We start from the raw sequence: 24,938 nt of genomic DNA on the forward strand, positions 1-24,938 counted from the left end.
GCTTAGAAGTGTATAATCATTTGTAGGTTGAAAGAACGTCTCATCCTAGGAGGTCTGTAACGGCTCTGAGTAGCATGAAGGGGGAGTGCGTTCACTCCCTCTACAGAGTGTTCTGGTATAGATCACACACCTCCTAGGAGAGGTCGTATCTTCTCTTGCTGATATATGGTATAGCAAACACACGTATATCTGTTTAAGTATAAGAGCCTTTTGTTCAGATGGACCCGCTCCTGGCACCAGCGTTTGGGGAGTCTTCACAGGGTCACATCTGGACCTCACACACACACACACACAGACACAAACACACATACACAGTATTCTTTATTCACATGTATACCTATGTAAGATGTCATATGTTAATGACCCTATGCATATTCATGTAACCACAGTAAAAGGAGTGCTATGGGGAGCCTGGCTGAGAGTCTGACGGAGGCTAGGTGGTGGGACGACACTCGGCCCCAGCCAGATTTCCCTCATGCATGAGTAAACCAGCCTGCTTGTGTCTTGCTTTGCAGTGTAGTTATATTGTCTTCAACGTTCCAGCGGATAGGTACAAGCTACAAACCTACACTGTAATCCCTAACAGTTGTTCTAGCTCATAACTAATAAGCTCATAACACTCAAATGTCGTTTTGTAGTTGAGCAAACTATAAAGTATTGAGCTCTGTTGGCTTTTATGCAGCTTTAATTGAATAGGGCTCAATATTTTTTAGCTAAATTTTTTGGAACGCTCAAAAAGTTTAAGAAGCATATATTAGTGACGTTCTGGTGGGTGGAGTCTTGTCGCTCCCTCAGGAAAGCTTAGTCAGCCATCTTGAATTTACCTTGATACGGGGAAGTTTTGGCCAGCCCGTGTGGATTAAGAGTCCCCAACTTCAACCCACCACGACCACCACCTGATTTTTTTTCATCAACTGCCCTAAATTTGGTAAGTCTAACGTGTTTTTGTTTTGTTTAAATTTAATTTCGATAAACATTCTTTTTTATTTTTTACTGGAAATATATTCGTACTTTGTGCACAGTGAATGTTTGTTATAAATGAATTCGAATCCAAGTAATTGTAATTTTAGAAGTTTTCTAATGTGACAAATACGTAATGTTATTTCAAATTAGAATGATGTAACGTTTTGGCGGTTTTCCGTGGGGGACAACATTTCCCATAATGCATTGTATTCTTGCCCGGGAAGTTGACGGTGGCAGTTCTAGCTCCATGCATTTGAACTTTCTACTAAAACTTTCCACTGGTTGTCGTATTCGCCGGTAATGTACGTGCGTATTGTGAGTATACTTATTTCAATAAGTGTCCGTGTTACACAGTCAGTAGTTTACGCTGTTGAGCTGTGTGTGTGTGCTAGCATGAAGCGAACAATAATAAACAACATGAGTGTGTTATCATGATGGTAATTAGACACGTTTGTATTTTTTCGTAGTCTCAAATGTGTGGTTGTGAGATAATCTCGAAATCCTTTTAACAGTTTAGAGGGGTATTCCACTAAGCGAGCTCTACAAGTCAAGGCTTGCGGAAAAATGCATCGCCTGATTCAGCCTAACATTATACACTGGTCGAACTCGGTGCTACGAACGAAGTTCAGCTAAATTGTTCGCGCTAATTCGACAAGGCTCAACCAGACTGAGGCGCCTCCTTGACACCTTTAAGCCAGACCCTATCGATCTTTGCTAGATAAATTGAAATGAAATGAAAATAAAGAGCCGCGTTCTGCTCCCAGGCTAAGAAAGAATCATTGATGCAGACTGTGCGGATCACAAATACTCCCTAACCTGTAAGGCTGGGGTGTCCAAACTTTTTTCACTGAGGGCTACTTACTAGAAATTAGGTAAATAACCTTAACTTTAGTGTATTAAAGTGTATTAAAGATCACAAAATCACTTAAAAGTGGTCGAATATGTTATATTGTTGAATATAATTAAAGACAAAACTGCTTTCATCACAGCTTTCCATAAATGGATCTTTATTGATTCATTCAGAAAAAGCTTTGGTAGCTTATTTTCAGAACAGCAGCCTCAGATTTCTTCTTAGACAGAAGATTTACAGCACAGAGAAAAAACAATAAAAGGGAAAATAGGACGGGTAAATTTCAAGTTTGTTATTTAAGTTATTAAGCTTAGCAACACACCTATCAACATTAGTTTGAAACGGTTAACATTAACAGACTGAACTGGACTTAATAACAGGAGTGCATATAATCTTAGTAAATTATTGTGGTGAGTATCAGCTGCGCTGGGTATGTAAATCGGGCCATCCAGCTGCGGTGCTGATTCGACGTCACTCGTGCCAAAAATCCGGACAAATGTCACTTGATCAAGGAGCAGATCTGCATCAGATGAGATCAGCTGACTACTTGTGTGTGTGTGCTGTGCAAGAAATGTTTTTGAACATTAATAAGTCGTCTTTGTGCACATATTGTTTACAGATATCAGACTGCAAAGAGCACTACAGAGAGTCAACATTTCACCAGTTGTCAGTGGGTGAGTTTTATAATTTGTGTCCCAATTTAAATAAAAAATAAATACAAAGAAACTAGAGAATTTTGCCTTGAATTATTCAAAATTTTTAGATTTTTTTTGGGTTACCCTTCTAGATTGACAGGTTTAGCCCGTTACACAAAAAGTTTGGACACCCCTGATCTATAACAATGACAATCAGAACATGGCTATCCAACACTTTGTTTTTACTCTGCATTTGTGTAAATACTATTCTAATAGATATTGTGTGTTCATCTAGGAACAGCATGATGTAAATACAAGACGGGCCCTCGTCCTTCGTGCACTTCCTGTGTACCTGCGTGAAGATGCCTCCACGTTATTCAGGACTTGTGATGTAAGTGTACTGGCCTCAGCATCAACCATATGACATTGCTCAGAACTCAAGGAGAACCAGGGTGTACAGTGGGGCAAAAAAGTATTTAGTCAGCCACCGATTGTGCAAGTTCCCCCACTTAAAATGATGACAGAGGTCAGTAATTTGCACCAGAGGTACACTTCAACTGTGAGAGACAGAATGTGAAAAAAAATCCATGAATTCACATGGTAGGATTTGTAAAGAATTTATTCGTAAATCAGGGTGGAAAATAAGTATTTGGTCACCTCAAACAAGGAAAATCTCTGGCTCTCACAGACCTGTAACGTCTTCTGTAAGAAGCTTTTCTGTCCCCCACTCGTTACCTGTATGAATGGCACCTGTTTGAACTCATCATCTGTATAAAAGACACCTGTCCACAGCCTCAAACAGTCAGACTCCAAACTCCGCCATGGCCAAGACCAAAGAGCTTTCGAAGGACACCAGGAAAAGTATTGTAGACCTGCACCAGACTGGGAAGAGTGAATCTACAATAGGCAAGCAGCTTGGTGTGCAAAAATCAACTGTGGGAGCAATCATCAGAAAATGGAAGACATACAAGACCACTGATAATCTCCCTCGATCTGGGGCTCCACGCAAGATCTCATCCCGTGGGGTCAAAATGATCATGAGAACGGTGAGCAAAGATCCCAGAACCACACGGGGGGACCTGGTGAATGACCTGCAGAGAGCTGGGACCAAAGTAACAAAGGTCACCATCAGTAACACACTACAACGGCAGGGAATCAAATCCCGCAGTGCCAGACGTGTTCCGCTGCTGAAGCCAGTGCATGTCCAGGCCCGTCTGAAGTTTGCCAGAGAGCACATGGATGATACAGCAGAGGATTGGGAGAATGTCATGTGGTCAGATGAAACCAAAGTAGAACTTTTTGGTATAAACTCAACTCGTCGTGTTTGGAGGAAGAAGAATACTGAGTTGCATCCCAAGAACACCATACCTACTGTGAAGCATGGGGGTGGAAACATCATGCTATGGGGCTGTTTTTCTGCCAAGGGGACAGGACGACTGATCCGTGTTAAGGACAGAATGAATGGGGCCATGTATCGTGAGATTTTGAGCCAAAACCTCCTTCCATCAGTGAGAACTTTGAAGATGAGACGAGGCTGGGTCTTCCAACATGACAATGATCCAAAACACACCGCCCGGGCAACAAAGGAGTGGCTCCCTAAGAAGCATTTGAAAGTCCTGGAGTGGCCTAGCCAGTCTCCAGACCTCAACCCCATAGAAAATCTGTGGCGGGAGTTGAAAGTCCGTGTTGCTCGGCGACAGCCCCAAAACATCACTGCTCTCGAGAAGATCTGCATGGAGGAATGGGCCAAAATACCAGCTACTGTGTGTGCAAACCTGGTAAAGACCTATAGTAAACGTTTGACCTCTGTTATTGCCAACAAAGGTTGTGTTACAAAGTATTGGAGTTGTATTTTTGTTATTGACCAAATACTTATTTTCCACCCTGATTTACGAATAAATTCTTTACAAATCCTACCATGTGGATTCATGGATTTTTCTTTTCACATTCTGTCTCTCACAGTTGAAGTGTACCTCTGGTGCAAATTACTGACCTCTGTCATCATTTTAGGTGGGGGAACTTGCACAATCGGTGGCTGACTAAATACTTTTTTGCCCCACTGTATATCAGGAAGGATGTTCAACACAGTCCTCATCTGACTTGTTTTCTCCCATATATCAACTATTGTTGAATAAGATTGCAAGAAGATTGTTACGCATAAACCAGAAAACATGAAAATAGTTGAAAGATTATTATACAAAAAAAATCTGCAGATAAAAACTATCTCCCTTTTTAAAATTCAAGTGTTCTATTTTTTTGGAGGTGCCATGTTGTGGTCAGAGAAATGTTTGGTAAATAACAAAAACAAATATCTTGGCATATATTTATTATTGAAAACATTTATTTACACATATGTTTTGAAACCAAACCCAAATTAAGATTATTGTAATGCATCATGATGTATCGCAATATCAAATTAAATCGTTGACATTATAATCCTAAAAGAAACGTGCGACTTATGAAGATTCACACCTCTAATCAATAGCATGATTTGTGTCCTTGTGGGGCTGAACTCATTCTTGTATTATTTTTGTTTTGCAGTCAGCAGATGGTCCAGACCTCACTGACACTCCTGTGGCTCTGCTGACAGTTGTCACGGATGACACTACTGATTCGGCCCTCTTCAGTCCCGAAAGCATCTGCATTGTCGTTGAGGATGAAATACTTGTGAATGGTCCCACAAATCTGGCTGAGTCATTTCTCCTGCTCTTTGGGTACATCTATGCATTAGACCTACAATACCCAAAGAAACTTGAGCTTACATTCACATTTATCCAAAAGGTTGTGATGTGCCTTGAGGACAACAAACCACTGAAAGGGCGTCTACTGATGCTGAAGAATGATTTGTTCAATGAGTGAATCACTCAGAATGGACTACTTGTTAAGCTGAGTATTGAGGAAGCTTTTTTGTTTGTTTTTTTCCTAATCATTTGCCTCTTCTACCTCACATTTAAGATGAATGACTGTTCAGTTCACTATTCATGTTTAATGTTCTGTTGCCTAATACGTAAATGCACTGCCTTGATGTTTGTTCCCTATAAGTACAGCAGTGGAAACCAGTACTGTTTTTTTTATGTATTTTTAAAAAAGAAAGTGAGCTGCAGCTGTCAAGGTACAGTAAGTGTTAAATGCATCAATGTTCTAATAGCTGCAATTGCTGTTAATACTGAAAATGTTATTGAATTTTAGAATTGAGATGGAGACCCTTGGAGTCTTTTTCTCTTGTTTTATTTATGAAGCACTTTTTTATGAGTGAGCTCTGTTGTTTGTGCCTTTTTAAAAGTGTTTAATAAAAAGTTGTTAAATTGTTAGTGTTGTTACTTTCATGTTTTATAACACTTTTAGCTGATTATAATTTACTGGGTAAACAGTTTAGAATTATTTGTAAGTGTATTTCCCACAGTATTTTAAAAAATATTGAAGATTTTAAGTGTTATTTCCCATATTATAAGTTAGAAAATATGAAAAAGTTTGAGTTTATTTCCCACATCGTATGAGTTGCAATATGTAAAATATTTTGAGTGTATTTCCCACCTTAATTAAGTTGAAAAAATTGAACATTTTGAGTTTATTACTCCCTAATTATAAGTTGAGGAATATCAACATTTATGAGTTAACATTGAGGTAATTTAAGGCAACTGCAACTATAATTTTTATTGTAGTTAAACTTAAAACTTTTAAAAACATTACTAAAAAATTGTTGTGTAATCTGTTACACAACAATTTTTGAGTTCTGTGAACTTATTAGGTTTTACAGTGTATCATTGTGAGATAAAGTTGAGGCACAGGTGGCCAGAAGGGGACAGAGGGGGGGGAATGTCTCCCCTGCACCCTGGTGACACACCCGCACCCCAAGGCCCTACCTGTGTGGGTGAGTGTGGTGGAGCGGGAAGAGGGAGGTAGCCGGGGATGGGGAGGAAAAGGAGGGAGGGAAGGATGCCCCTCCCTAGGGCCAGCTCCCCCGCTGACCGATCGGGTTTCCGGTACGGATTGGGTAGTGACACTGCTTCTATGCGCCATCTTTGTTTACTCTTTCCCACCGAGGCTTCTAGACTTCTGATTGGCAAACATTTCTACACGGTTAGTAATATATCGCCACCTGCTGCTTTGGCATGTTCCTAGCAGCGTTTTCCTTCGTTTTTGGCTTTTACGCGTGGACGGAATTTTTTTTTGTTTTTTAAACGAAAACAGAAAATGTCAGTTTTCAAAATTACCCATGTGCGTGGGGACGTAGCCTAAGAGAGTGATCCAGGCAGTGTTTAAGCTGAAAAAGCTGTGTGTTTCTTCCCCCCCTTTCTTTTTGCACACCATAAATGCATATCTGGTAACATTACTGTAGACGTGACCGGTAGGTTCACGTTCAGATCATGAAACCATTTAAGCTACAGGCATCTACTGCAATAATTTAAGGATAGCAGAAGTGATAGACTGAGGTTGTGCCAAATATTTTAAAGTTAGGGTGATTTGTTAGAGAATGGTACCCCATGGGTGCCGTCTGCAGGTTATACAGGGAGTGCAGAATTATTAGGCAAATGAGTATTTTGTCCACATCACCCTCTTCATGCATGTTGTCTTACTCCAAGCTGTATAGGCTCGAAAGCCTACTACCAATTAAGCATATTAGGTGATGTGCATCTCTGTAATGAGAAGGGGTGTGGTCTAATGACATCAACACCCTATATCAGGTGTGCATAATTATTAGGCAACGTCCTTTCCTTTGGCAAAATGGGTCAAAAGAAGGACTTGACAGGCTCAGAAAAGTCAAAAATAGTGAGATATCTTGCAGAGGGATGCAGCAGTCTCAAAATTGCAAAGCTTCTGAAGCGTGATCATCGAACAATCAAGCGTTTCATTCAAAATAGTCAACAGGGTCGCAAGAAGCGTGTGGAAAAACCAAGGCGCAAAATAACTGCCCATGAACTGAGAAAAGTCAAGCGTGCAGCTGCCAAGATGCCACTTGCCACCAGTTTGGCCATATTTCAGAGCTGCAACATCACTGGAGTGCCCAAAAGCACAAGGTGTGCAATACTCAGAGACATGGCCAAGGTAAGAAAGGCTGAAAGACGACCACCACTGAACAAGACACACAAGCTGAAACATCAAGACTGGGCCAAGAAATATCTCAAGACTGGTTTTTCTAAGGTTTTATGGACTGATGAAATGAGAGTGAGTCTTGATGGGCCAGATGGATGGGCCCGTGGCTGGATTGGTAAAGGGCAGAGAGCTCCAGTCCGACTCAGACGCCAGCAAGGTGGAGTACTGGTTTGGGCTGGTATCATCAAAGATGAGCTTGTGGGGCCTTTTCGGGTTGAGGATGGAGTCAAGCTCAACTCCCAGTCCTACTGCCAGTTTCTGGAAGACACCTTCTTCAAGCAGTGGTACAGGAAGAAGTCTGCATCCTTCAAGAAAAACATGATTTTCATGCAGGACAATGCTCCATCACACGTGTCCAAGTACTCCACAGCGTGGCTGGCAAGAAAGGGTATAAAATGCTGTCTCCTCTGTTTGTTTTTTTTTGTTTGTTTGTTTTTTTTTTTTTCTCCATACAGGTGACCCAGGAGTTGTTTTTTTTTTTTTTTCTTTTTTTTTTCTCTCTCTTCCCCCCCCTTCTCACCGTCTCTTCTCCCCTTTGGTTTTCTTTCTTTCTCTCCCCTCTTTCTCTCATTCATTCCCCCTGTCCTATTTATTAAAAAAAAAAAAAAAAAATGACAAAGGATGAACTGAAGCTCTGCCATCACGTAATGTCGCATACTGCTGTTTCTGATGTCATTTAGAAAAAAAAAAGAAAAAAAAAAAAGAAAGGGTATAAAAGAAGAAAAACTAATGACATGGCCTCCTTGTTCACCTGATCTGAACCCCATTGAGAACCTGTGGTCCATCATCAAATGTGAGATTTACAAGGAGGGAAAACAGTACACCTCTCTGAACAGTGTCTGGGAGGCTGTGGTTGCTGCTGCACGCAATGTTGATTGTGAACAGATCAAAACACTGACAGAATCCATGGATGGCAGGCTTTTGAGTGTCCTTGCAAAGAAAGGTGGCTATATTGGTCGCTGATTAGTTTTTGTTTTGTTTTTGAATGTCAGAAATGTATATTTGTGAATGTGGAGATGTTATATTGGTGTCACTGGTGAAAATAAATAATTGAAATGGGTATATATTTGTTTTTTGTTAAGTTGCCTAATAATTATGCACAGTAATAGTCACCTGCACACACAGATATCCCCCTAAAATAGCTAAAACTAAAAACAAACTAAAAACTACTTCCAAAAACATTCAGCTTAGATATTAATGAGTTTTTTGGGTTCATTGAGAACATGGTTGTTGTTCAATAATAAAATTATTCTTCAAAAATACAACTTGCCTAATAATTCTGCACTCCCTGTATAAGGCTTACATGATTTACTCATGAAAGTGGCCACTTTCTCATTACTTTCATATATTGTTTTAGTAAGTATCCAAAACATACAAGTTTCATTAAATAATTTTTCAAGGGATCTTATATCTGTTCTCACTCTTATATGCTTTTCATACAAGTTTCACGCAAGACAGATACAAACTTTATAAGATTTATATATATCTTTTCCATGTGGGATGTCATGACAGTCCAAGTTGATGAACACTTCACATGCATCCACCACAGCCAAGCTGGAAGTGTCATTACAAAGTAGGGACTGGTCTCTCGGTCCGCTGCCGCTCGCTCGTGTGTGAAGCTCGAAGAGATCGATGGACAAACTGCCAATCGATCGTTTATGTCCTCCAAGGGGAGATATCTGCACATGACAAACACAGAACAACTGTGGTTTCTTTGAGGGGAAATGTGCACCAACTGCTCAGATCTCTGTGTATTTCCTTGAGGATAATGAGACACCAAGGCTGCAAGTACTCACATCTACCAGCTAACAAATTTCATATGATCAGAGTCAAAGAGCTGCAGACGATCACTGGTTCGCACAACGGCCATGAGGTGGAGCTGTTTCTGGAAAAAAAAAAATAGTCCGCGTGCACAGATTACCTGTTCCCACTTGCGAGCTGGTGTGTACCCATAACTTTTCCAATCAGCACCATGAAAATGTCCATGTGACAAATACGAGTCCAACTGCTCAGTCCAGCTGCTCACTGAGCCTGCTAACTGCTGTGTATTTTATTGTGAGTAGAATAAAACAACAATTAGAATAGAATGTGCTTAGATAACAGGAGGTGGCTGTAGATCAGAAGAACGGGAAATGATTCCTAAGTGTGTGTTTTGCTAGAATGACTTGGGTCAACCCTTGTTTAAAGGACAATTGTGGACTTTTATTCTCAAAGCATTTCATGTGACCTTAAAACTCTCACAAATGAGATTAAGTTGCTGAACCCTGAGGAATTTATTGACAGTGGGGGTCTGCCTGGGCAACCCCCCAGACTGAACAATAGAATTAGTGGAAAACTACTGAAGGGGGGTGACACAGGGCAGCCGCCCCACTGACTCTATATAGGTGTGTGTATCAGGAATGATCCTCGGATCTACTCGATGCTTGCTGTGACTCCATGTAGTGGGATCTCCCAACGCACATTGGTAATAAAGATGAAAAATACTCCAGCCTCATCTGACCCTTCTTCCCCAGCTGGGATATCAAACGGATCGGTGAGGTCAAGAAGAAGTGAACCTCAACAGAACAAATTCACTCATGTGAATGTGAAGAGTGAAGGTAACAGTGGTCCAGGTGGCAATCAGATCATTCGGTATCTAAATTGCTTCAATTTGTTTGATCAACATTATCAGTGTAGACACGTATTGAGGGGAAGTTGGGGTGACGATGAACTTGGTAGATCAGTCGACTGTTGAGAAGGAGGTAGGGATTAATAACTATTAATAAGCCTTTGTACTGGCATAACAGCTCCTGAGCCAGTTACTAAGCAGACCAATCAATTCTGTGGAGAACACTATCATCCTTCCTGGACGTTCCCTCAGATCTCTGTGCATGCATCATACAGGAGGGTCTGAAGTATTTTAAGCCAATCTTATTGCTCTTGTTGTCTGGATATTACTTTTATTCTGTTTTCACACAGATTCCTGGATTCCTTTCCCCCAGTGTGTGGTGACCCTACCCTGAGTAATGAGAGAGTGTCTCTTTGGATAAATGGATGTTTGGCTTCTCCACCTCTCTGGACCTCAGAGCACCATTTCCCCTTTTGCAGTGTGTTGTTCTAATATTAACGTCACTGTAAAACAAGTGCACTGGACATCAGCTTTATTTAACAATTTCAGGGACGTAATCAGATATCAAAGGGTCAGTCCCAACCCAGGTCCCCATTTAGTGACAATTTCAAGATGATTTGTCGAGTTGATTACAGCTTCTTGTCACGGCGAGTGAGATGAGCCGTGTGGAAAATAAAGGAGGATCCAAACGCAGGCACTTGTATGGGTGTGAGGGTGGTTTATTAAACACAAAAAGGAAATGGACAAACGGCGAACGGAGCAATGACTAAACTAAACTGGGAACAAACTAACTATAGAACACGAACCTGGACATGAATGAGAGCGGGCGGAAACAGATGATGGTAGACTGCAGGGAAACACACAGATGAAGCAGGGTGGAAACACAGACGGACCAGCAACTACAATGACGGCAGACATGACTTAAATACACAGAGAATCACAGGGGAATTACACGCAGGTGGTGGACACAGCTGGGAATAATCAACAAGACGAGACAAAGGTAAAACTGAACACACTCACATGAGACGCAGACCATCACAATAAAACAGGAACAAGCAACCATCACACTAAGACACAAACTCGACATAGAGAGACAGACAGAAAATGGCACATGGAGCTAGACAAATACTAAGCAGACACAACTGAAGAACAAATCCTAAACACCACAGAAACATGAAACTCAAATAATAAACATCATCATAATCAACACTACAAGAGAACAAGAAAACAATCCCTGATGCAAACTAAAACCAAAACATAATAAAACTCAAACTACTGGGTCCGACGGACCCAGAACCGTGACACTTCTACATAACAAAAAAAATGAAATTAAAAAAGTTGATGAGTATGTTTTCTTTGAAATTAACGAGTCAGGAATTTTTCTTCATTCCTATCGAACATTTCCCTGAAATACCAACTATTCCACTTGCTGCACCCTTAAATGCAACATAAGCTTCATGTCATCATGCAGTGGCTGCCTTATCTGTATGTCTAGGGTCATTATCATCCTGCATTGAATAAAACTGAAGGATAACTTCAGTGAGAACTGTGACAAGTGAAGTTTATTATATAGAAGAAAGTGTTAACAGGCTTAAAAGGTGAGCAGTAAATAAAAAAAGGTTAAACACACAGTATCGCTCTCAAACTACTCCTCTTCCTGGAGTGAAGCACAGCCTGATAACCTCACTCTTCTTCCTGCTCTTAAACACAGCACCTCCTCTCTGTCCACGTGTTTCCTCGTTCCCTCCCCTTCAGACCTGCACTTTGACAATGGGCGTAAACAACATGTGGTGACGTGTAAGAGCTGACAGGCTCCATTCACTGCAGAAACACGTTGTTGAGATCAGAGCTCAGACTAGTTTCAGTTATAAGGAAGAGAAACTCACACAGTCACTGACACTGAGAGGAGAAATGGCGCAGAAAGGAGTTCAGCTGGACCGAGAAACCTTCTCTTGTTCCATCTGTTTGGATCTACTGAAGGATCCGGTGACTACAGCCTGTGGACACAGCTACTGCATGAACTGTGTTGAAACCCACTTTGACAAAGAGGACAAGAAGGGAATCCACAGCTGCCCTCAGTGTAGCAAGACTTTCATACCGAGGCCTGTCCTGGAGAAAAACGTCATGTTTGCAGCTTTAGTGGAGCAGCTGAAGAAGACTGGACTCCAAGCTGCTCCAGCTGATCACTGCTATGCTGGACCTGAAGATGTGGCCTGTGATGTCTGCACTGGGAGGAAGCTGAGAGCCATCAAGTCCTGTTTAGTCTGTCTGGCCTCTTACTGTGAGAAACACCTCCAACCTCACTATGATGCAGCTCCGTTAAAGAAACACAAGCTGGTGACCCCCTCCAAGAAGCTCCAGGAGAACATCTGCTCTCGTCATGATGAGGTGATGAAGATTTTCTGTCGTACTGATCAGCAGAGTATCTGTTATCTCTGCACAATGGATGAACATAAAGGCCATGAAACAGTCCCAGCTGCAGCAGAAAGGACAGAGAAGCAGAAGGAGCTCGAGGTGAGACGACTAAACATCCAGCAGAGAATCCAGGAGCGAGAGAAAGATGTGAAGCTGCTTCAACAGGAGGTGGAGGCCATCAATGGCTCTGCTGATAAAGCAGTGGAGGACAGTGAGAAGATGTTCACTGAGCTGATCCGTCTCCTCCAGAAAAGAAGCTCTGATGTGAAGCAGCAGGTCAGATCCCAGCAGGAAACTGAAGTGAGTCGAGTCAAAGAGCTTCAGGAGAAGCTGGAGCAGGAGATCGCTGAGCTGAAGAGGAAAGACGGCGAGCTGGAGCAGCTCTCACACACAGAGGATCACAACCAGTTTCTACACAACTACCCCTCACTGTCAGCACTCAGTGAGTCTACACACTCATCCAGCATCAATATTCGTCCTCTGAGCTACTTTGAGGATGTGACAGCAGCTGTGTCAGAGACCAGAGATAAACTACAGGACATTCTGAGAGAGGAATGGACAAACATCTCACTGACAGTCACTGAAGAGGATGTTTTACTGTCACCAGCAGAGCCAAAGACCAGAGCTGGATTCTTAAAATATTCACATGAAATCACACTGGATCCAAACACAGCAAACACACATCTGTTATTATCTGAGGGGAACAGAAAAGTAACATTTATGAAACAACAAAAGTCTTATTTTGATCATCCAAACAGATTCACTGTATGGTGTCAGGTCCTGAGTAGAGAGAGTCTGACTGGACGTTGTTACTGGGAGGTGGAGTGGAGAGGAGGAGCAGTTTATGTCGCAGTTGCATACAAGAATATCAGCAGAGCAGGAAGGGGCAATGAATGTGGATTTGGATGGAATGACAAATCTCAGTCATTATATTGTGACACAAACGGTTATAAATTTCAATATAACAAAGTCCAAACTGTCCTCTCAGGTCCTCTGTCCTCCAGAGTAGGAGTGTACCTGGATCACAGAGCAGGTATTCTGTCTTTCTACAGCGTCTCTGAAACCATGACTCTCCTCCACAGAGTCCAGACCACATTCACTCAGCCGCTCTATGCTGGATTTCGGCTTGGGTTCTCTGATGGAGACACTGCAGAGTTGATTAAAGTCAAATAAACTAAGGTTCTAAGGTACTAAGGTTCATGTTGATCCCTGACCATTATACGTACTTGTGTAGTTTCTAAATGAGGCTTTACATTTTAGAAGCTGAGAAGTTCAGTGGTCCATTGATGTGTGAAAATAATATTGCACTGTTTCAAACTGTACTTACATTTATGGGCATTTTTTTATGATTATTTGATCATGCTACTAACAATCAATTATTGTATTTAGAGTAAAATCATTTAAAGCCATTTTCAAATAAAAAGTTTGACAGATTAAAACAGATATCATGTTTCTATAGAAATTGATACAATCAGATAACTGCTTGAACTGCTTTACTTAAATTTCCGAAATTTTAGCAGAAAGTTTCCTTTTAGACATGTCTGTTCCACAATCAGGACTTTGGAGGAGAACAAATAAAAGCATGGGCGACCGTGGTTCAGGGGTTTGGGAAGCTCATCTTTTAGCCAGAAGGTTTACCGGTTTGATCCCCTGCTACATCTGTCTTGGTGGTTCTGTCCTTGGGCAAGGCACTTCACCTACCGCCTACTGGTGATGGCCAGAGGGGCCGATGGCGCGATATGGCAGCCTCGCCTCTGTCAGTCTGCCCCAGGGGAGCTGTGGCTACAACTGTAGCTACCTCCACCAGTGTGTGAATGTAAGAGTGAATGAATAGTGGAATTGTAAAGCACTTTGAGGGTCTCGAAAAGCGCTGTATAAATGCAATCCATTATTATTAAGTAATAGTGAGCTGTAGTGAATATTGATTTTTTTTCTCTCAGTAACAAAAACAGACTCATTTTCAGTACATAAGATAACCAGTCCCAGTTCAAATCTTTTGTCAGCAGACTCATTAACATCATGGTAGATAGTTATTCGGTATATGATGCTTTCACAAAACCCAGTTTAGAACAAAGACTTCTGATGTTTAGATGAAGAATACCTGGACCAGATCTAGTTTGAAAATCAGTTAAAAACAGGACATTGATGAGAACAAACAACAGGGGCATGATATCAGCAAACAACATCATTTAACACAAAAACAAATCAAATTTATGCAGATATTTCTGCTTCTTACTCATCTGCAAACATCCAGCATGTTTTAAATATTCCTGCTGTTTTTGTTAACAGGAAGTTCATGTTGAGCTCAGTGAGTTGAATTTATATGTGAGAAAATAATTACACACAACTAAACCTGACAAAGTACATACAAACTCCAAAACATACAAACTCCAAAGCACATTATTTGTGTTTATTCTGCAAATACTTCATTATATTGCATAAATGTCAGTTACAAGCTTAACCTCCTAGGACCTGCCGTTCATATATATGGACATCCCATTTTGGGTTGTTTAAACCAAAATACTAAATTTTGCTCTACAAGAGCTGGATAACCACTTACGAGGACATTATGCTGCCACTGTTCTATCGAAATTTTAAATTAATGTCTTCATACGTGGATCTCATTTTTCTCAGAACCAAAAATCAGTTTAAAAAAAATCATGTAAGTCTTTGTTTTTACAGTCATCAGGTCCCAATGAGCCCAAATAGCAAAGAAAAATTAAAAATTTGAATGCCACGAAAGAGTTCGGGTCTTAGGAGGTTAAATATAAGGTTGGAAAAAAAAAGTAATTGCAACCAGGCTATTGATCAAGTAATTGCGATTAATCAAGATTAATTACAGAAAATTGTGAGATTAATTCGTTTTTTTTAAATTTATTGAAAAGCACTAATACATATATATATGTCGGGGGCAATCGTGGCTCAAGAGTTGGGAGTTCGCCTTGTAATCGGAAGGTTGCCGGCTCGAGCCCCGGCTCGGACAGTCTCGGTCGTTGTGTCCTTGGGCAAGACACTTCATCCGTTGCCTACTGGTGGTGGTCAGAGGGCCCGGTGGCGCCAGTGTCCGGCAGCCTCGCCTCTGTCATTGCGCCCCAGGGTGGCTGTGGCTACAATGTAGCTTGCCATCACCAGTGTGTGAATGTGTGTGTGAATGGGTGGATGACTGGATATGTAAAGCGCCTTGGGGTCCTTAGGGACTAAGTAAAGCGCTATATAAATACAGGCCATTTACCATATATATATATATATATATATATATATATATATTTATTTATTTATTTATTTAATTATTTTTTACTATAACTGCATGTAGTGGCCTGTCATTAAGATTTCAACTGGTGTATACTTTGAGGTCCGAACACATACAAACTCCATAACACAACGGAAGTGCTCCAGGATGCTCGGCGCAGTGTTGAGCTTTTGTTACCTAGTGGCTACACAAGTCAGGAAGTACCAACGACCGGATTTGGTGTGTGGTAGTAACAGGTTAATGAACATATTTTTTTAAATTATTTGAATATATATGAGTGCTTGTGTATAAATACACAAACAATACACATATGCTTTCAATTGTGTAATTTAAGTGATCTAGGTAGCTGTTTTGGAAGTTCAGTTAACGCCAGCAGTGTTTTGGAGTTTGTAAGTGCTTTGTCTCTATGGGCCACCGTATATATTTATATATAAACATATATATAAATATATATGTTTTATATATATATATATGGTTTTTTTTACATTAGTTTTTTTTACTAATGTAAAAAAACCATGGGGTTTTTTTACATTAGTAATTCCTTTTGTGCATAATTTTATATTGTTGTTGATAATTAATTAATTAAAGCAACAAAAGAGCCGAAAGAGCCGGCTCTTTTTTTAGTGAGCCGATCTGAAAGAGCTGGTTCTGTAAAAAGAGCCGGAAATCCCATCACTAATGGGTCGCGTGTATCCTCCTATCCCAGAATTCATAGCGCGGTCCAGTCAATTCCAGTTTCCAACAATGGCAGCAGCTACTTAGTTTTAATATTACTCTTATTACTATTTCTGGGTCACAAAAAAACCCCCGAAAAACAACAACATATTTTCAGGGGAGAATGTAGCTGTGTAAACTTTAAATATGCTTGATTTATCAAGACATCACATATTTGAAAAAGTGCTCTGACATTTTTGGAGACGTCTGTTACCCACCAGCTCAATAGCTGACTGGGAGGTCAAGGCTCACTAGAGCTGGTGAGAACAGCAAACTCCCGGCACATCGTTTCCAGCCTTCCCAGTCTTCAAAGGACCCGGCACACATATACCTCAAAGGCTGGGTCCTCCGAAGGATGCAGCCTAGGTTTGGGGACACAGCTAGAGAATATGAGCTGAGGGAGACACCTGGTGGACAAACGCAGACATGACAAGAAGAAAGACTAAAGTGCAGATGGGAGACAAACAGCTGGAAATACTTGTTGGAAAGGATTGAAGCAGACCACAGAGGTGTTGTCAGATACACTGGTGGATAAAAAAATCAGTTAGTGAGGAGGCTCAAGGTATTGCTTGGTATCTATTCTGGGCCTCTGGAATGCACCAAAACTGCCTTTCTGCAGGGTACAAGGGTACTGTTGGGTCTGCGCTTCCACAGGCCCCGCTGGTTTACACACTTATTCTCGTTAACGACAAAGACAAGACGAACAACTTTTACTTGCTAGCAAGGGAAGGCTTGGTTGGAACCAGGCTCTTGGAGCTCAACGCTCCTCACCCGTTTCCAAACCAACTTCTTCAACAAGCAGCCCTGTTATTTCCATTACAGTTACAGTTTGGAGTTTACACAAGCACCTCCCCTCGTAAAACCGGTATGCATGTGTATGCATGTGCAACAACGTGTGTGTGTGTGTGTGTGTGTGTGTGTGTGTGTGTGTGTGTGTGTGTGTGTGTGTGTGTGTGTGAGAATGTGTGTGTCATGGGTGCGTTTGTGTGACCTCCTGCTCACCAAAAGGATCATTAAAGCAGGAAGCTTACCACACAAGAAACAGATCTTTCAGATAGGTGTGCCTAATAAAACACTTTCAGCCTCCCCCAGCACCAGAGTGGCTGGAGAGGTGGTCAGAGACAAAGGAATGTCTTTGATCATATATTTTGAACCAAGACTTACAAATTTAAGAAACACAATCACAACAATTAACAATTTGACTCCAACAGGTACACTCTTTACTTAAGTACAGATAGCTACATTAAAAGCTAATGCAGTAAAAGTACTGAAGCAACATCTTTCCTCAAGTAAAAGTGAAAAAGTAAAGGCCCTTAAATGTTCTCAAAGTAAGAAAGTAAAAAGTAACTCCTTGAAGGAAAATTCTACTAACATTTTTTTGTAAAAAGGTCACTGAAGCTTGTGCTATATTAAGATAACAATCAAATAATATTAGTTCACATGAATACAAATATACAAATCTAAATTGCAATTCTATTGAATATACTCATAGCTGGACAGGCCATCGGTTATAGCGGGCATTTGCCCAGTGGGCCGATGGGTTTTTTGTTGTTGTTGTTGTTTTTGTATTGGTATAAACAATGAAAGGTGGTGGATTGGCCAGATGCTGGCCAATGTGTAAAAAAATCAGTGTGTCTTTACGCTGCACAGCTGCCTCTTCTTCGCTCATTCTTTCCCCTCCCTCTCCTGTTGCTACTTCAATCATGAAACTGATCAATGATCAGCTGATCGTCTTTTCAGTCCCGTCTCTCTTGTTTGTTTATTGCCCACTTAGCGCCAGAAAGAGGAAACCAGCGGATGTCGTGCTAAACAACAGCAGCACGTTTAAGCTTAATCAGCTGTTGTTAGAATTTATTGAATATTATTTTTTTGTATCAGCTGATGTTTGCTGGAACCACAGCTGTAAAAGCTGCTGGTCATGATATGGATTTGGATATGTGGTGAGCAGTGCTGGGCAAGTTACTTTGAAAAAGTAATTAATTATAGTTACTAGTTACTTCTTCAAAAAAGTAACTGAGATAGTAACTGAGTTACAATATTATAAAAGTAATTAATTACTTGAAAACTAACTATTGCGTTAGTTTACCTTTAACCCTTTGGGGTCCAGGGTATAATTGGACATTTTTAACTACTTTTGATTTTCCCTCCACATTTCACCTTTAAAAACTATCTACTTCGCCTTGTTTGGTATCATTCTTTTCAGCACAATCTCACGTGTCTGAATTTACAGTTATGGTTTCATTTTGATATACTGTATTAACACAATTGATCTAAAATCAGACAAAAAACATAGAATCAGAGTAGAAAAAGTTATATTTTTTTACTGTAACAACCACAAACATGTTTAATGAATCATATTTCATAACTTTAAATGCAAATATAAATTGTCGATTTTAAAATCTTATGCACAAGTTTTGCAAAAAAAGTTATTTGCAGCCATCTACCTTTTACCTTGATTTTCTAAATAACCATTTCAAACTATTTACAGAACAATCAGCTGTTCTTCATTCAATAAGATGCAACACAAATTATTTGTGCCACTCCAAAAAAATAATTTCTGTCCACTATAAAGGAGAACATCACAGCCTGATACCTGCAGGTCTGACAGCAGCAGGTGTATCACTCCTGTTTCTATCTGGAGACAGCAGTTGCCTCATTGTTCTGACACACAACACAAAACTATCCACAACACTACACACTAACTACACAAGACAACACATTAACTACACACTCCAAACACGCTAAACGTCACAAATCTCTCACATCTCAAAACTCGCTCTGTCTCTTTTTCTGTTCTCTCTCTCTCTCTCTCTCTCTCGCCGTCACTCCTAAAACTTCCCCTGTTTTTTTTGTTTTGCTTTTTTTTTGCTCATAAGCAGAGAGTGCTTGCTAGCGCTGTCCTTAGACAGTAAACGTGACGAAACTATTGAGGAAAAAACGTAGCGTATATATTGTTTATCATGACTCTGGTTTACATGGCCTATCAACACAATTTAAAAACTGGTAAATATCACCTTGTTGCTTTGTCTTTAAGTGGTCATGTGTTTGGCTTACCATGACTACTTTATTCTTCCTCAGTCAAACAGCAGCACTCATGCGATTGTTTTGCCCCCTTAGCTCCAGGTGCTGAGCTAGAAAGTGATCGTGATTATTGTCCGCAGGGGGCACGCGCAGCTTCTTAAAGCTTTAGCGCCCAGATTACTTACGTAGTCAGCTACTTCCGTGAAACTGATATAAGATGCGGTGGCGCCTGTAGCGCCGCCGCCTGCAGCGCCACCGTCTCCGGCTTGCACGCCGCCGCCTGCAGCGCCGTCATCCTCATCTGGCCCAGCCTCCGAGTCTTCATCCTCATCTGGTCCAGCCTCCAAGTCTTCATCCTCGCCTGGCCCAGCTTCAGACTCATCATCCTCGCCAGCCGCAGCCTCCAAGTCTTCAGTCTCGTCTGGCCCAGCCTCCGAGTCTTCATCCTTGTCTGGCCCAGCTTCAGACTCATCATCCTCACCAGCCGCAGCCTCCGAGTCTTCAGTCTCGTCTGGCCCAGCCTCCGAGTCTTCAGTCCCGTCTGGTCCAGCCTCAGTGTCTTCAGTCCCATTGAACGACTGGCGACTCATTGAACGACTGGCGACCTGTAGCCCTGACCCCCATCGTAAGCAAATGCTTCGAGAAGCTGGTCAGGGACTTCATCTGCTCTGCACTACCCAACTCACTGGACCCTCTACAGTTCGCATACCGCCACAACAGGTCCACTGATGATGCCATAGCCCTGACACTACATACTGCCCTGTCACACCTGGAGAAGAGAGACACGTATGTGAGAATGCTGTTTGTAGATTACAGCTCAGCATTCAATACCATCGTTCCCTCAAAGCTGGACAGGAAACTGCAGGATCTAGGACTGAGCAGCTCCCTCTGCAGCTGGATCCTTAGCTTCCTGTCTGACAGACGCCAAGTGGTCAGACTGGGCAGCATCACCTCATCCCCCATCACACTGAACACTGGTGCTCCACAGGGGTGTGTACTGAGCCCTCTCCTGTACTCACTCTACACCTACGACTGCACGGCCACTAACAACTCCAACATCATTGTGAAGTTTGCGGACGACACTACAGTGGTGGGTCTTATCACCAACAGTGATGAGACGGCTTACAGGGAGGAGGTCAGCGCCCTGACCCACTGGTGTCAAGACAACCATCTCACCCTCAACGTCGCAAAGACAAAGGAGTTGATAGTGGACTTCCGGAGGTGCAGAGAAGTACACACCCCCATCACCATCAACGGCGCTGCTGTGGAGAGAGTGAGCAGCTTCCGGTTCCTTGGAGTACATCTGGCTGAGAATCTTACGTGGTCAGTACACATAAACAAAACAGTGAAGAAGGCGCAGCAGCGCCTCTTCTTTCTCAGGAGACTGAAAAGATTCGGCATGAGCCCCCGCATCCTCAGGACCTTCTATCACTGTGCCATTGAGAGCATCCTCACTGGATGCATCACCACCTGGTATGGCAACAGCACCGCCTACAACTGCAAAGCTCTCCAGCGAGTAGTGCGGTGCTCTGAACGGATAATTGGAGGTGAGCTTCCCTCCCTCCAAGACATCTACAGGAAGCGGTGCCTGAGGAAAGCGGGGAGGATCATCAAGGACTCCAGTCACCCCAGCCATAAACTGTTCAGACTGCTTCCATCAGGAAGGAGGTTCTGCAGCATCCGGTCCCGAACCAGCAGACTGAGAGACAGCTTCTTCCATCAGGCCATCAGACTGCTGAACACGTCATAGACACCTCACCTTCACTACTGTAACTTTAACATTATGCACTCCATACTGTACAGTAATGCCACTGTTTTGCACATGTCTCAACTCTGTATATTTTTATATATTATATTTTATTGTTTACTCTATTTAATTTGTAAAATATGTGTATACACACACACACACACACACACGTAGAAAAACATTTAGTATACACATCCAGAATTTTTTTTTTTTTGCATATACTATTATATACTGTACATATATTTATTGGTTTCAGATTTAGCCATTCATATATTTTGCCTGTTTATGTTATTGTATTTTGCACAACTCTGTTGCTTGTGAAGCTCGCACACAAGAATTTCACTCGCATGTGCTGTACCAATGTACCTGCACATGTGATGTGACAATAAAAGTGATTTGATTTGATTTGATTTGATTTGATTTGATTTGGTCCAGCCTCACTGTCTTCAGTCCCGTCTGGTCCAGCCTCCGAGCCTTCACCCTCGCCTGGTCCAGCTTCTGCCTCTGCGTTTGGAAACAATGACATTTTGTGGAGCTGAATGTGTTTGAAAACTCTTTAATATGTTTACTGCCTCATACACCAACTACTATACCTGCTGCACCCTCTCACCGTTGATAGTGTCTAATGGAGAGAAACAATTGAAATGAGCATAAACTTAAATGCAACATAAGCATCATGTCAGTGGCTGCCTTATCTGTATGTTTAGGATCATTATCCTCCTGCATTGAAAAAAAAACTGAAGGACTGTTTGATAATTTCAGTGAGAACTCTGACATTTCTAAAGTGAAGTATATTTATATAGAAGAAAGTGTTAAGAAGCTTAAAAGTTGATGTGAGCAGTAAATAAAAAGGGTTAAACACACAGTATCGCTCTCAAACTGCTCCTCTTCCTGGAGTGAAGCACAGCCTGATAACCCTCCCTCTTCTTCCTGCTCTTAAACACAGCACCTCCTCTCTGTCCACGTGTTTCCTCGTTCCCTCCCCTTCAATTCTGAACTTGGGTGTAACCAACATGTGGTGATGTGTAAGAGCTGACAGGGTCCATTCACTGCAGAAACACATGATGTTGAGGTCACAGCGTAGACTAGTTTCAGTTATAAGGAAGAGAAACTCACACAGTCACTGACACTGAGAGGAGAAATGGCACAGAAAGGAGTTCAGCTGGACCGAGAAACCTTCTCTTGTTCCATCTGTTTGGATCTACTGAAGGATCCGGTGACTACAACCTGTGGTCACAGCTACTGCATGAACTGTATTAAAACCCACTTTGATGAAGAGGACAGGAAGGGAATCCACAGCTGCCCTCAGTGTAGGAAGACTTTCATACCGAGGCCTGTCCTGGAGAAAAACACCATGTTAGCAGCTTTAGTGGAGCAGCTGAAGAAGACTGGACTCCAAGCTGCTCCAGCTGATCACTGCTATGCTGGACCTGAAGATGTGGCCTGTGATTTCTGCACTGGGAGGAAGCTGAAAGCTATCAAGTCCTGTTTGGTCTGTCCGGCCTCTTACTGTGAGAAACACCTCCAACCTCACTATGATGTAGTTCAGTTTAAGAAACACAAGCTGGTGGCCCCCTCCAAGAAGCTCCAGGAGAACATCTGCTCTCATCATGATGAGGTGATGAAGATTTTCTGTCGTACTGATCAGCAGAGTATCTGTTATCTCTGCCTGATGGATGAACATAAAGGCCATGAAACAGTCCCAGCTGCAGCAGAAAGGACTGAGAAGCAGAAGGAGCTCGAGGTGAGACGACTAAACATCCAGCAGAGAATCCAGGAGCGAGAGAAAGATGTGAAGCTGCTTCAACAGGAGGTGGAGGCCATCAATGGCTCTGCTGATAAAGCAGTGGAGGACAGTGAGAAGATGTTCACTGAGCTGATCCGTCTCATCCAGAAAAGAAGCTCTGATGTGAAGCAGCAGGTCAGATCCCAGCAGGAAACTGAAGTGAGTCGAGTCAAAGAGCTTCAGGAGAAGCTGGAGCAGGAGATCGCTGAGCTGAAGAGGAAAGACGGCGAGCTGGAGCACCTCTCACACACAGAGGATCACAACCAGTTTCTACACAACTACCCCTCACTGTCAGCACTCAGTGAGTCTACACACTCATCCAGCATCAAATTCCGTCCTCTGAGGTACTTTGAGGATGTGACAGCAGCTGTGTCAGAGACCAGAGATAAACTACAGGACATTCTGAGAGAGGAATGGACAAACATCTCACTGACAGTCACTGAAGTGGATGTTTTACTGTCACCAACAGAGCCAAAGACCAGAGCTGAATTCTTAAAATGTTCATGTGAAATCACACTGGATCCAAACACAGCAAACACACATCTGTTATTATCTGATGGGAACAGAAAAGTAACATTTATGATGTTCAAACAGTCTTATTATCATCATCCAGACAGATTCACTGAATGTTATCAGGTCCTGAGTAGAGAGAGTCTGACTGGGCGTTGTTACTGGGAGGTGGAGTGGAGAGGTGGAGCAGTTCGTGTAGCAGTCGCATACAAGAATATCAGCAGAACAGGGTTGGGCAATGAATGTTTATTTGGAAACAATGACAGATCTTGGACATTGTATTGTGACACAAACAGATATATATTTGTGCACAACGATGTCCAAACTGTCCTCTCAGGTCCTCGGTCCTCCAGAGTAGGAGTGTACCTGGATCACAGAGCAGGTATTCTGTCTTTCTACAGAGTCTCTGAAACCATGACTCTCCTCCACAGAGTCCAGACCACATTCACTCAGCCGCTCTATGCTGGACTTTGGACTTGGAAAGATGGAGCCACTGCAGAGTTGATTAAAGTCAAATAGAGAAGACAGGTTCATGTTGATCCCTGACCATTATATGTACTTGTGTAGTTTCTAAATGAGGCTTTACATTTTAGAAGCTGAGAAGTTCAGTGGTCCATTGATGTGTGAAAATAATATTGCACTGATTCAAACTGTACTTACATTTATATACCTTACATCAATATAAATCTGAATTTGTTCTTATAGCTGATAATCATGTGAGTTTAAATGATACTACTCTTCATATTCAGCATGTTTGAAATCTGTCATCAGTCTGGTTAGTGGTTTTATTCTGTAGTTGCTGTAGTGGGTTGTCAAATGCAAAAATATATTGGAGCTGCAGTGATTCATCAGTTAGTCAATGATTAGAGAATTTATTGTTTTATAATTATTTTAATCACATTTAAAGTTGGTTCCAGTTTCTGAAATGTGAAACCTGATCATATATGACTGTAAACTTAATGTCTTTGAGTTTTGAACTTTTACAATTTAATAAAACTTTGAATCCTTGAGGTTTTTGATATTATATTATTGTATCTAGAGTGACCACACTCAATGTCATTTTTCATATGAAAAGTTTGATCACACTCGATCATTTATATTATTATTATTATTTAAATCCATTCACTCACTTCTGCTCATCCTTTTCAGAGTCACTGCAGCCTATTCCAGCTGTCTTGGGGAGAGAGGCAGGGTACACCTTGGACAGTCTGTCGCAGGGCTAACACATAGACAACCATTCACACTCCCATTCACTCCCTGTCCTCCTCTCTCCCCACCTTCACCCAGTACGCCACTGTGGTGTTATCTGTTTAAGTATATCCGGTTTTATGGTGGAAGTGTGTTG

The 24,938-nt window shown here is 41.7% G+C and overlaps 2 protein-coding genes and 1 long non-coding RNA gene across 3 annotated transcripts; all 3 read left to right on the forward strand.

Annotated features, from left to right (window-relative positions):
* The first annotated feature begins 446 nt into the window (after positions 1-446).
* LOC145425523 (uncharacterized) lies at positions 447-5,759 on the forward strand. Its single transcript, XR_013906238.1, has 4 exons — positions 447-1,278; positions 2,433-2,487; positions 2,744-2,839; positions 4,990-5,759. It is a non-coding gene; the product is annotated as an uncharacterized LOC145425523 (long non-coding RNA).
* Positions 5,760-11,741: 5,982 nt separating this feature from the next.
* On the forward strand, positions 11,742-14,008 carry LOC113017514 (tripartite motif-containing protein 16-like). The gene has a single exon (XM_080298570.1). It carries the CDS (start codon positions 12,062-12,064, stop codon positions 13,736-13,738), a length of 1,677 nt encoding a protein of 558 aa, XP_080154696.1. The 5' UTR covers positions 11,742-12,061; the 3' UTR covers positions 13,739-14,008.
* Positions 14,009-22,295: 8,287 nt separating this feature from the next.
* Positions 22,296-24,603, forward strand: LOC113017516 (tripartite motif-containing protein 16-like). The gene has a single exon (XM_080298573.1). It carries the CDS (start codon positions 22,439-22,441, stop codon positions 24,110-24,112), a length of 1,674 nt encoding a protein of 557 aa, XP_080154699.1. The 5' UTR covers positions 22,296-22,438; the 3' UTR covers positions 24,113-24,603.
* Positions 24,604-24,938: the final 335 nt, after the last annotated feature.

The sequence above is a fragment of the Astatotilapia calliptera genome, chromosome 3 (assembly GCF_964374335.1).
Source record: "Astatotilapia calliptera chromosome 3, fAstCal68.1, whole genome shotgun sequence".
Lineage (NCBI taxonomy): Eukaryota > Metazoa > Chordata > Actinopteri > Cichliformes > Cichlidae > Astatotilapia > Astatotilapia calliptera.

Bases quoted from the DNA above. Each gene is read 5' to 3' on its own strand.
- LOC113017514 (XM_080298570.1), top strand. From the start codon at position 12,062: ATGGCGCAGAAAGGAGTTCAGCTGGACCGAGAAACCTTCTCTTGTTCC.
- LOC113017516 (XM_080298573.1), top strand. From the start codon at position 22,439: ATGGCACAGAAAGGAGTTCAGCTGGACCGAGAAACCTTCTCTTGTTCC.